We start from the raw sequence: 13,365 nt of genomic DNA, 5'->3' as shown, positions 1-13,365 counted from the left end.
ATTAGTTAACTTAAAAATAACACCAATAAATCACTTTTCTTATGTACGTGCTTGTTCCTCAGGAAGAAGACGCTGAAATTTACAAAAATGCCACTAAACTAACATACTGTACCTGAAATAAACAATCACGTATAAAGTTTAGGAGTGGTTTTTTAGAAACTGTCGGAGAAATCCTTCTTTTATCCTCTCAATACTTTTTAGCAGTTTGGAAAACTTCGTGGTTTGGGAAATAATTTATTGGATACTCTTGAAGATGCTCTTAGTTTTCTTGCCAAACTTTTGCCACGAGGGTGGCTTTGATTTTACTCGCCACACTTTCTATGACAGCAGTTTGCCAAACGCTATGCGTGGCAAACTACGACACCAACCACACAGGTTAGTCCTTTTTTTATAAGGGCCTAGCGTTTTACGACTCCCTTGTTCCAAGGATGACTATTATTGTTCGTGGAGGCTGTGATTAGGTCTTGGCAAATGTGTATGTGTTGGTGATAAGATTATATATTGGAGTGCGGTAGATTGAGGTTATTTTAACCGTCTAAAGCTTGATTCGATATTTTACCCAAGACACTTGGAGGTTGGAAGCGCCGCCAGTGACGAACACGTACTTGCATCTTTTAATTTCACGTGACGTACAATTTTCAGTTTATGATCGGCAAAGCTCGTAGATATTTACGAAGACAGAGATCGCTTGAGTAAGAAAATGAGATAAATGGATGAGACCGAAAGAGACAGCATGCTGATGGCCACGCTACGAGCCATCAAGAAGCCCGACGTGAGGAATTTTTGACGGTTTGAGTCCTGCGCGCAGTCTTGAACGAATGTGGGCGCGCCGTAGGAGGGCAGGCACGACCATCACGGCCTTTAGACCATTATTAGTAGTATATTGTAGTTTAATTAACGCGTCACGTTTGGTCCAAATGTTACCAGGTTATTATGAGTTCATGTTCATCACACCTAAAAATGACCAAATTGGTCATGGCTGCTACATTTGGTTATACGGATTATGACCTTGGCTGCTCGTGACACGTGTGAGGATCTTGTTGGCTACAGGTTTTATCGGCTGTCAATGTATGTACGCGTAGGAAGCTTTATCAGCACTGTGCAAGTTGCGACTTGTTTTTTCCTCGAGCCAATCCACATCCAACTTGCAATTTGCAGAAAGCCATTGCCAGCCAATGTTCTGTACCCAATAGCAGAGGCTCCTTACTACCCGATAGCATTGGCAACATCAAGATAAATCAATCAATTAGGGTAAGGGTATGATCATTGAAGAACCAGCTGCAAGGGCTAAAGAAGTGGTCGTCAAGCACGAGGGGAGATGTCAGATGAATGGGAGCATCAGGCTGCACTGCGCCTAGGAATTTTCTTTACATGAAATTTCTCAGAGCCAACAGTCTGCTGCAAATATAGATATTTCCCAGAAGATTGTTGTGCAGATGTCATTCTGCAAGTGGGATAAAAACCTATAATGTCTGCTGCATAGATTAATCCTCACAAGATCTTTAGTAATGCAATAGAGAGTTATGTTTTTTTTTTCCTACACATGATAATTCTCAAGCTATTGAAACAAAGGCATGTTTTCTTTCGACGAATTCATGGTATTACAGTTAAGAAACACTGAACAGGCAACATCTTAGTAGTCTTTTGCACAAATGGTTCAAGTAAGCATTAGATCAGTCTGTATCTAACGAAGGAAGTTGTATTCTGTTTCTGTAGTAGTAGTAGAGACAAGTACAGTAGCACTCCATTCACAATTTCACATAGAGTGGTCTAGTGTAGCAACGCTGGTAGCACCACTCTCTCTCTCCAAAAAAGAAAGAAAGAAAACCTGGTAATAACACAAGAGCAACTTTCAGAAATTTACACGACACTTTGGCTGATAAGCACATCTGTTTTGATCCAGTGCATCAACGGAAAAGAATAATCTATATATAGGACGAGCTGCAAAAGAATTACGTGTGGCAACGATTGACATTCGGTTTGTGTGGATCAGACAGTCTGGAGTTTCTGCTCATCCACTGATTCCAAAGGCAGAACTGCGGGCTCCCATGAAGAGGGCTCGTCAAGATGGATCTTTGCATACTCGCTGACCAGCCCATTCCTCTCCTCCCACATGATGGCTTGTCTCTCCTCCTCAGCTCTCTCTACCTTGTCTTTGGCCATGGAGGTCATGTCACCTGCTGCTTTTGTTACCATACAGAATGCACTTGTTAGCCACGAGGCACCAGCTGAGACATATTGGTTACTCAATATAGCAGAGCCCGCAACGCTGGCTTTCTGCTCAGCAGCAGCCAAGGCAGACTTTGTGAGTTCTGAGACCTGGTAGCGTTCATCCACCTCCTTGACCTTGCTGCCAACAATGGCCCTTCCCAGATTGATCTTTTCACTCAGGCCATACTGGCGGTCTAGAGATGCAACAGTGGCGGTAGCATTGGATAGGATGTTGTGACGCTCATCAAATGATCTTGCCAAGTTGAGAGCATCTTTGCTGAGGACAAAGCCTTTGGCCAACATGCTGCTGACAACATCTTCTGCCTTCCTGACTGCTGATTCAGTAGAGGGGTTCGCTCCCTTAAGATGCAAACAAATGCAAAGTATATCAACACATATTCAAGGAAAGTACTTCTGTATCTGAAAATGAATTATGAGCAAGGTGGTCATTAAACAGACTGTACGTAAACTTGTGTATAATAGACTTGAGAGACATCACACACACATTTATTTTGGGAATCGTGCAGATCCAAATTAACTACCTGATTCAGCGGTATTTTTGCCATTACGCATAGTTTTAGTTTGTTTAGAACTGCTAAAGAAACACTTTCTTCTCATTCTCTGTAGTGCTGAATTATTTCTTGATAATGTGAACATCTGCCTTAAACTCAATCCTCTGCAAGAATAACTAGTTTGTGCAAAGAATTTACTAATAGACTAGATCTTCAGTTTAGGATATAAAGGTAATCTTATTACAATAGATGACCATATGTCAATTAATTTCTTCAGAATTGATGTAACTTGAAATGGTGAGCATGTCATAACATGTAAAATATTCTCACCGATAATTGTTTGTGTGCTTCAGGAGGCAGCTGATAGTTCTCAGCAGGAGTTATAATGACAGCACGATCAACAATTGTTGCCCCCTGTTGACAAGCAATCAAATTATTGAAAGCCATATACAACAACAACAACATAGCCGTATATTGGACAAAAAATAAAAGATATGAGATGAAATAGCATCAAACAAAAAGTTAAACTTAGTGCAACAGAAAGAACTAAATGGGTAAGCTAAGAAATGAGTTGCAGGAACTTGAACGTACCGAAAGAAGAACAGCAGTGTCTGCTCCCTGTGAGTCTTTAAATGTGACATAAGCAAGCTGTGACCATTCAGATTCACTGATGAAAACAGAAGCAGCTATTTAAGAAACATTACTCCAGTTTTCTAATGCATATACAACCACAAGTGTAGGTGCTGACAAATTACCTTTGCATTTCAACATATTCTATAGCCCCTGAGAAACTAAAGAACTCTGTGATCTCTCTTTTCAAAGCGTTTAATGAAAGGTTGCTAACTTTTACCGTTTTCACCTGAAAGAAAAGATGAGCAAATGAGATTAAATCTCTGGTTTAATTAGGACCTACTCCCTCTATCCTGAAATACAAAGTATTTTAAGAATTCTAGGACATATTTATGTGGTAAAACAAATGACACATGTAACCCTCCGTGATCACCACATCTGGGCTGGTGATAGGCATTAATAGTAGGTATGCATGTAAATGTTGCCTTTTAAAGTGAGTTTGAGGATTAGTTCACTTAGAATCCCTTATAATTTGGGACAAATGTTGAATGCTTGGGTACCTTATATTCTAGGACAGAGGGAGTAGGTACATGGCAGGTAATAAGCTAACATGAGTGTAGTGATTACACATCACTGCACTAGATGACATTAAAATCAACACATTTCAGGCCCAAAGTGAAAAAAAAATCCGAAGTTCTAACTGACATAAGTACAAAGTGAAGGCAGCTGTCAGACAGAAGAGATTAATTTACTGAAAGGTGTCTACTGTAACTGTTATGAACCGTAGCTCATCAGGGTAAACACTACCAAGAATATAGCTAAGCAGAGTCAGCTTGGAGGGGGACTAGACTATTGGGAGATTTGGCCACTTGGGATTAATTCTTCTTCATTGCTTTATTCCCAATGACCACCGTGTCAGAGAGAGAGAGAGAGAGAGAGCCGCTACCTATAACAGCTTGATATTGATCCTGACAAACCAACTGACAAACCTATCCTCTTTCCTAATCCTATCTCCTGATGTGAAGGATAGATGGGTTGGCCTCCAAGCCACCCCTCGCCCACCCATAGCAGTAACATTACGCACCAAAGTTTGTAAATCCAGGGTGGCAGTGGCATCGAAGGTAGAACACCATGGAGAGCAGAGAGAAGAGAGAAGGAATAATTGTGGTGTTTTTTTAGAAGAAAACTCTAGAGGTAAAAGGCAAAAGATAACCTCTAGCTAATATGTTCGTGTCAATTTATCCCTAGAGGGTTCGCCAGTTTATATTCTAAAAATTTCAACATAAGATTTACATAAACATGGGACAACATATTGGATATGATTCTTAGCAAGTTACCATAAAGCTGATGGAAAGGAACATGTACTTGATAACACAATAATCTTCTCTAAAAATGTTTCACCAAATATGTAACATGAGAGATGCATAATACGAAAGCACGCAGTGTGATGTCGACACGAGCACCGCATTAGTTACCATAGACCACTGATGACATGCGTCAACAACATCAAGTGTTTACAGTTATGTAGGTGTTCAGTAGTTACAAACATTGATGGATAAGTCTCATGTGTGGCTGGTCTTTGTGGGGCTATGATGCTCACATGGTCATGGTCCTTGTGGCTGTTTTTCTGTTTTTAGGACAGCATCTTAGACTAGAGGACAGCATCTTAGAGGACAGCATCTTAGACTAGAGGACAGCATCTTAGCTAGGACAGCATATTAGCATCTTAGACTAGCATCTTAGACTAGCATCTTGGCATATGCTTGGCTGGCTAGCAGCCTATAAATATGTAACCCCAACCCCTTGGGTTGGCATGGCATTGTGTGAGCTTGTGTGAGAAATAGACAAGAAAATTGCCCCAACACCTAGTGTCATCCTCTCTCGATGAGAGTAAGAATTCTCCTACTACCAAGAGTGAGAATTCAGCGACTAACAAGTGGTATCGGAGCCGTATTATCCTGTAGCCTGAGCATCTCTTGCTCATCTTCTCTCCCAGCCCCACAACAGCCCCAGCTGTTGGCAGCAGCAGCTCCTCCGGCCGCTCCTGTTCACTCCTCTCCCAGCTCGTCTGAAGCAGCCCTCTCCCCACGCAGCAGCCCCCCGGTAGCGCGTCATGTCCGCAGGGCAGTCTCAGCGCTCGGTCGCCTCGAGCACGCGGCGTCGGCAGGAGGCCGAACTTGCCGCGGCAGAGGAACGCGAGCGAGCGGCGGCAGAGACCGCTGCGGCGGCGGCAAGGGCGTCGAGGCTAGCAGCGGCGGAGCTGGCAGCAGCCAGAGCGGAGGCGGAAGCAGCGGCGGCGGCGAATGCAGCGCGTGCGGCGGCGGCGGAGGTCGAGGCTCTGCGCGGCAGCATCGGCAGCTCCATTTCCGCTGACGACACCGCCGACGCAGACCTCGAGCTGCTAGAGAGGGAGGCAGCGCGAGCGCGGGCGGCGCAGTGGACAGCCGCGCACATCCACGAGCGTGGCGGCAGCCCAGACAGGCGCGGACGCGCTGGCGGCGCTCCTGTCGGAGGCGCGCACGGCGGTGGCGCTCCTGGGGCAGCCGTGCACGCCCACGAGCGCGGCGGCAAGCCCAGACAGGCGCGGACGCGCCGGTGGCGCTCCTGGAGGAGGCGCGCACGGCAACGGTGGCGGACGGGTCGATGGAGAGCGCGGCCTTCACAGGCAGCGTGGCTCTCTCTCCCCGGATCGGTACCGACGGGTCGATGGAGAGCGCGGCCTTCACAGGCAGCATGGCTCTCTCTCCCCGGATCGGTACCGTGGTTACCACGGGCTCCAGGCTGTTGTCAGGGACGTCGGTCCCGGCGGTGGGTGGCCTACCCTCACCAAGACCAACTACGTCGAGTGGGCTGCGGTGATGAGGGTAAAGCTCCAGGTGCGGCACATGTGGGAGGCAGTCCGGTACGGCGACGTCGACTACGACCTAGATCGACGGGCGCTGGATGCTCTCATCGCTGCAGTCCCGCCCGAGATGCAGTTCTCGCTTACCAGCAAGCGGACTGCCAAGGAGGCTTGGGACGCCATCGCTGCGGCACGCATCGGCAGCGACCGCGCCCGCAAGTCCACACTGCAGGCACTTCGCAAGGAGTGGGAGAACCTGGCCTTCAAGCCAGGTGAGGACGTTGATGACTTTGCTCTCCGTCTCAACACTCTGTTGCAGAAGATGGTGCAGTTCGGCGACGACACCTACGGCGAGGAGAGAGCTGTCGAAAAGCTCTTCCGCTGCGTCCCCGAGAAGTACAAGCAGATGGCTCGCTCGATCGAGTCGCTGCTGGATCTCTCCACGATGTCGATCGAGGAGGCGATAGGTCGCCTCAAGGTCGTCGATAGTGATGAGCCACAGTCCCTCTCGGGGCCCATCACCACTGGCGGGAAGCTCCTTCTCACTCGGGAGCAGTGGCTTGCCAGCCAGGGTGACCGGAGGAAGGGGGAGCCTTCTTCCGCGACAGGCGGCCGCAAGCGTGGCAAGCCGCGCAAGGCGCGCAGAGACGCCCAGGCCGGGGCGCGAGGACGTGCCGAGGGTGATGCCCGCGGAGGCGCCCAGGGCGGCGCCGCCGGCAGGCACAAGCCGGCACGAGACGACACCTGCCGCAACTGCGGCCAGCTTGGCCATTGGGCCAAGGACTGTCGACAGCCACGACGCGGCCAGGCCCACGTCGCACAGGCGGAGGAGGAGCCAGCTCTGTTCATGGCACATGCCAGCATCGAGCTACCTCCAGCGGCACCAGCCGCAGCGGCTCTCCTCCACCTTGACGAGCCAAAAGCACACGCCCTCCTCGGCGACAGCTCCGGCAATGACAAGACTGACGGGTGGTGCCTCGACACCGGCGCCACCCATCACATGACCGGCCGACGGGAGTTCTTCACCGAGCTTGACTCTAGCGTCCGAGGCTCCGTCAAGTTTGGGGATGCCTCCGGCGTGGAGATCAAGGGCGTCGGCTCCATCATCTTCACCGCCGTGTCTGGTGAGCACAGGCTGCTCACCGGAGTCTACTACATCCCCGCGTTGAGGAACTCCATCATCAGCTTGGGACAGCTGGATGAGAACGGTTCGCGCGTGGTGGTTGAGGACGGAGTCATGAGGATTTGGGATCGTCGTCGTCGCCTTCTTGCCAAGGTATCCAGAAGCGCAAATCGACTCTACGTCCTTAACGTGCAGGTGGCACAACCCCTCTGTCTCGCTGCTCGTCGGGACGACGAGGCGTGGCAGTGGCACGAGCGTTTCGGGCACCTTCACTTTGAGGCCCTGAAGCGGCTCAGTGCCACGGAGATGGTGCGAGGCCTGCCGTGCCTCGACCATGTGGAGCAGCTCTGCGACGTCTGCGTGTTGACGAAGCAGAGGCGACTCCCCTTTCCCCAGCAGGCGAGCTTTCGAGCCAAGGAGAGGCTCGAGCTCGTGCACGGGGACTTGTGTGGCCCGGTGACACCGGCCACACCGGGAGGACGACGCTACTTCCTGCTGCTCGTCGACGACCTCTCCCGCTACATGTGGGTGATGGTCCTCGGCAGCAAGGGAGAGGCTGCGGACGCCATCAGACGCGCGCAGGCTTCTGCGGAGGCGGAGTGCGGCCGCAAGTTGCGCGTGCTGCGCACCGACAACGGCGGCGAATTCACGGCGGCTGAATTCGCGTCGTACTGCGCTGACGAGGGCATTCAGCGCCACTACTCCGCGCCGTACAGCCCGCAGCAGAACGGCGTCGTCGAGCGGCGCAACCAGACGGTTGTGGGGATGGCTCGGGCCCTCCTCAAGCAGAGGGGGGATGCCGGCTATCTTCTGGGGAGAGGCGGTGGTGACGGCCGTCTACATCCTCAACCGCTCGCCTACCAAGGCGCTCGACGGCAGGACGCCGTACGAGGCTTGGCATGGGCGCAAGCCGGCGGTCTCCCACTTGCGGGTCTTCGGCTGCCTCGCATTCGCCAAGGAGCTTGGCCACATCAGCAAGCTCGACGACAGGAGCACTCCGGGAGTGTTCATCGGCTACGCGGAGGGCTCGAAGGCCTACCGCATCCTCGACCCGAAGACACAGCGTGTGCGCACGGCGCGCGACGTTGTGTTCGACGAAGGGCGAGGATGGGCGTGGGACAAGGCAGTGGACGACGGCTCGGCTCCGACGTACGACGACTTCACTGTCGAGTACGTCCACTTCGAGGGAGCTGGGGGAGTAGGCAGTTCTTCTTCGGCGAGCGCGTCTACCCCAGTCTCCGAGCCTCCACCGACCCCGGCACCTGCTACTCCGACAGCACCACGCTCTCCAGCCAGGACCTCGGCTGCGATGAGCTCTTCGCCGGCTCCACCACAGCCGGCAACGCCACGCACTCCAGCACCGACAGGCACCACTCCGGGCACGTCTACTCCACCACCAGCTCGTGTCGAGCACGGCCCGGTTGAGCTCGCTACTCCGCTCTCTCACGACGAGGAGCGCGTCGACGCGTACCACGACGGTGAGCCGTTGCGGTACCGTACGGTGGAGAACCTTCTCGGCGACCAGCCGGTGCCGGGACTGGTGCCTCACGACCTGGAGGACCTGGAGGCGCAGTTGCACCTTGCGTGTGACGACGGCGAGCCTCGGTCGTTCGCAGAGGCCGAGAGACACGCGGCATGGCGCGCCGCGATGCAGTTGGAGATGGATGCGGTTGAGAAGAACCGCACCTGGGAGCTTGCTGACCTTCCTCGTGGTCATCGCGCGATCACCCTTAAGTGGGTGTACAAGCTGAAGAGGGATGAAGCCGGTGCCATCGTCAAGCACAAGGCTCGCTTGGTGGCACGAGGTTTCGTGCAGCAGGAGGGGGTCGACTTCGACGACGCCTTTGCTCCCGTGGCACGGATGGAGTCCGTGCGACTCCTCCTTGCGCTAGCTGCCCAGGAGGGCTGGCGTGTTCATCACATGGACGTCAAGTCGGCGTTCCTTAACGGCGACTTGAAGGAGGAGGTCTACGTGCACCAGCCGCCGGGATTTGCGATCCCCGGCAAGGAGGGCAAGGTGCTCCGCCTGCGCAAGGCCCTCTATGGCTTGCGACAGGCACCGAGGGCGTGGAATGCCAAGCTGGATTCCACGCTAAAGGGGATGGGCTTCGAGCAAAGCCCGCACGAGGCGGCCATCTACCGACGGGGCAATGGAGGTAATGCCCTGTTGGTGGGTGTCTACGTCGACGACTTGGTGATCACCGGCACCAAGGATGCGGAGGTGGCGGCATTCAAGGAAGAGATGAAGGCCACCTTCCAGATGAGTGACCTGGGGCCTCTCTCCTTCTACCTGGGAATCGAGGTACACCAGGATGACTCTGGGATCACGCTTCGACAGACCGCCTACGCCAAGCGCGTCGTTGAGCTAGCTGGGCTCACCGACTGCAACCCAGCTCTCACTCCGATGGAGGAGAGGCTGAAGCTGAGCCACGACAGCACGACGGAGGAGGTGGACGCTACGCAGTACCGGCGTCTTGTGGGGAGCCTTCGCTACCTCGCCCACACACGGCCGGACTTGGCATTCTCCGTCGGCTACGTTAGTCGGTTCATGCAGCGACCGACGACGGAGCACCAGCAGGCTGTGAAGAGGATCATCCGCTACGTTGCGGGGACTCTCGACCACGGCCTCTACTACCCGAGGTGCCCTGGGGCGGCACACTTCGTCGGGTACAGCGACAGCGACCACGCCGGCGACATCGACACCAGCAAGAGCACGAGCGGGATCCTCTTCTTCCTCGGCAAGTGCCTCGTTAGCTGGCAGTCGGTCAAGCAGCAGGTGGTGGCCCTGTCCAGCTGCGAGGCCGAGTACATAGCGGCCTCCACCGCTTCGACTCAGGCGCTCTGGCTCGCTCGACTGCTTGGTGATCTCCTCGGCAGAGACACTAGAGCGGTGGAGCTCAGGGTGGACAGCAAGTCCGCTCTGGCCCTGGCAAAGAACCCCGTGTTCCACGAACGCAGCAAGCACATCCGGGTGAGGTACCACTTCATCCGAAGCTGTTTGGAGGAAGGGAGCATCAAGGCGAGCTACATCAACACCAAGGACCAGCTTGCGGACCTGCTCACCAAGCCCCTTGGGAGGATCAAGTTCCTTGAGCTCTGCTCCAGGACCGGGATGGTTCAACTCTCCCACAAGACGACGCACAAGACTTAGGGGGAGAATGATGGATAAGTCTCATGTGTGGCTGGTCTTTGTGGGGCTATGATGCTCACATGGTCATGGTCCTTGTGGCTGTTTTTCTGTTTTTAGGACAGCATCTTAGACTAGAGGACAGCATCTTAGAGGACAGCATCTTAGACTAGAGGACAGCATCTTAGCTAGGACAGCATATTAGCATCTTAGACTAGCATCTTAGACTAGCATCTTGGCATATGCTTGGCTGGCTAGCAGCCTATAAATATGTAACCCCAACCCCTTGGGTTGGCATGGCATTGTGTGAGCTTGTGTGAGAAATAGACAAGAAAATTGCCCCAACACCTAGTGTCATCCTCTCTCGATGAGAGTAAGAATTCTCCTACTACCAAGAGTGAGAATTCAGCGACTAACAAACATAAGGAGAGTTCATGAAACTAATATTCGAAAAGAATGCTTGCCAAGATTTGGTTTAAATAAAATGACAAACTATGACCAACCTGACACCCATATTCCAATCAATTTTTTATTCACCTATTTTTGTAATCTCAGGGACACATAAATACAAAATTAAGTCATTTTTTTCATTTACACTGTCAAGGTCGGCATATTTATTTGCAGATATGGATCCAGTCTTATTATGCTGGATATCCAGGTAATTTGTGCCAGGCTGCCAGCTGTCAGCCCGTCGCCACATTACAGGTACGAGAGGAATTAACAGCAGTATTCATTAACCTGAAACATAAAACCCCAAAAAAGGCACATAGAAAGGACTGAACAAAAGAGCAAGGACTGTGCAAATGCGTCTCAATGGAGCCTGTGGAAATGCAGAAACCTGCAGTTTAGTATTCGCAGCCATTGCAGAAATCATCAATTGCTAACCCTGGCACGAAATTTGGCAGGAAGCATGCCCAACGAACTTGAAGACTGGATCTAGTGATCTAATCGCCTCTTATCAACACGGGGCTGTCAAAAGTCAAGCTAATGACAAGCAGAGTAACTTGTACTAGCAGTAGAGAACAGCAGGCATTTCTAGCCTCTGATCTGGGGGAGATGGACGAACCTGGAAGAAAAATGGAAAAGGTGCAGCCAAATAGCCAATCGACATGTCATCAGCCAAGCACACCAAACCACCAGAATCCAACAACAAACAGACGAAACCGCGGGTGCAGCGTGTGGACTCGGTTTGCACCCAGACTTTCCTAGCAGCGGCGGCAGGCTTTCGGAGGAACGGCGCGCAGGCACCAAATCCACCAGAAAATCTGCAACCACCGTCCAAACGGGAGCAATGCAGTCGCGGCAGAATGCCTATCCGGCTATCCCGCTAGCGGCGTCTCCCGACCCAAACCAAGCAAAACCGCCGCGGAAATGGCACCGACGGCTAGGCCTCTAAGCCCGCAGCCGACCACGCCGAAGTACAGCCGACGCCACGGAGCAGCAGAAGCCAGAAAGGGTTGCAGGAAGCGGCACTCACCTCCATCCTCCCGGGGGACGAGATCTCGCGGCGGGGATTCCAAGGCTGGCGGCGAGCGAGGCGGCTGGAAGCGAGCCGAGCACGTCGGCGCGCGAGGAGGTGGGTGTGGGTGGGAGTCCGCCCGCCCGCTTGGGGTTTGTGGGGATTTGCGCCGTGTCGGCGAGCGGAGGAAGCGGACGACTTTGCGGGGCGCGTGTTTTTCCGTCGTTTCGTTTGCGAGGCGCGTGAGCAGTAATGTAACGTACCGACCGGCAGGTTGGCGATGATTCCGGCCGCGACGCGCGTTGGCGTGCCACGGGCGGCACTACGGGTCTACGACTACTACGCCGGTGGTGGCTGTAGGCCGGCGGCAGATGTGTCTGTGTTGTGTAGCCTGCGGCTGCGGGGCGAAACTGGATCTGGTCCGGCGGCACGAAGTGGTCGTCACTCGTCAGCGGTGGGGGCGATGCCATTTGGTGCTTGGTGGCTCGGTGGGCAGGGCATGGTAATGGGACGGAGCCACGGAGGACGGGAGTTCAAATGTCACTCGCTTCAGCTTCCTCCTTTCTCTTTTTGTTTTTTCACTTCTTTGTGTGCCTTGCGTACTTGTGGTGGTGGTGGATTTGACACCCGGCCAAACTCTGCCTTGGTGTGCACTCCTAAGTCTCTTTTTTTTGTTGGATGAACATTGTTTGGAACTTCGGAGGTGACCTGGTGTAATCGAAAGTCTAGTTTTTCAAGCTGAATTTTAGTAATGTTCTTCCGCTCCGATTTGGCACGGAACCGTGGTTAGTCCACGTCTAGAAAAAGTCTGCGCGCTACATTGCATGGTTATTCTAGCAACTGGGTGTTTTCAATGAAATGTGCCACTTCCTCGACTTTCCGTTTGGATTCCAGCAGGCGCTCTAGAATCTAGCAGCCTATTCGGTTGGCTGATTCGTATCGTTGCTGATTCGTGAAGAAGTACGGCTGGCTGGTTTGTGTGAGAGAAAAATACTATTTCAGATAAAAATTTACGATCGTTTACGACAAGCCACAGCCAAACGAACCGGCTGTAGATCATAAACACAAAAATCGGTACCCCGATACGACCAAAGCACGCTATCATTAATCCGTGGTCCATCGAATTAGGAGTGCTGATTTCGTTGCTTCGTTTGTTGTCGAGGTTAAAGCAAACGGGTACGGGTCCCGTTCTTTGGTTGGCGTAGCTGTACAAAGGCGCAACACTCACAAACAAGCGATTTACAGTACCGTACATAATAACACAAAGGTAGCTGTGAGTTACTGTATTACAATGGTCGGTACCGCGTCGACATGAGACCGGTATTACAATGGTAGCGGTAGCACTTGCAATAGAATATGTGTTGTTACCCTAATTTTTTTTCTTCAATTTGGCCCCTTTTTTTAAGAAAATTTGCGTTAGCCTCCTAGGTGACGTAAACTAATCTTTAGACCCTGGGGGTCGACGCCAGAACATATGGCTCCGAGGTAACATGTCTCGGCGCCACTACCTATGGCGCCGAG

At 52.3% G+C, this 13,365-nt stretch overlaps 1 protein-coding gene across 2 annotated transcripts; it reads right to left on the bottom strand.

The window, feature by feature from the left end:
- Positions 1–1,656: 1,656 nt before the first annotated feature.
- Positions 1,657–12,390, bottom strand: LOC136519779 (binding partner of ACD11 1-like). 2 transcript variants are annotated; one of them, XM_066513151.1, is made up of 5 exons: positions 12,108–12,390; positions 3,479–3,582; positions 3,315–3,390; positions 3,054–3,137; positions 1,657–2,571 (listed from the first exon to the last, which is right to left on the bottom strand). In XM_066513151.1, exons 1-5 carry the CDS (start codon positions 12,312–12,314, stop codon positions 1,990–1,992), a joined length of 1,053 nt encoding a protein of 350 aa, XP_066369248.1. In that variant the 5' UTR covers positions 12,315–12,390; the 3' UTR covers positions 1,657–1,989. The 2 variants fall into 2 exon arrangements, with proteins under 2 accessions (XP_066369248.1, XP_066369254.1); XM_066513157.1 differs by having other exon boundaries at positions 11,863–12,243.
- Positions 12,391–13,365: the final 975 nt, after the last annotated feature.

The sequence above is a fragment of the Miscanthus floridulus genome, chromosome 2 (genome assembly GCF_019320115.1).
Source record: "Miscanthus floridulus cultivar M001 chromosome 2, ASM1932011v1, whole genome shotgun sequence".
Taxonomy (NCBI): Eukaryota; Viridiplantae; Streptophyta; class Magnoliopsida; order Poales; family Poaceae; genus Miscanthus; species Miscanthus floridulus.
The sequence above is the reverse complement of the archived record's forward strand: the minus strand, read 5'-3'. Positions and strand labels throughout refer to the sequence as shown.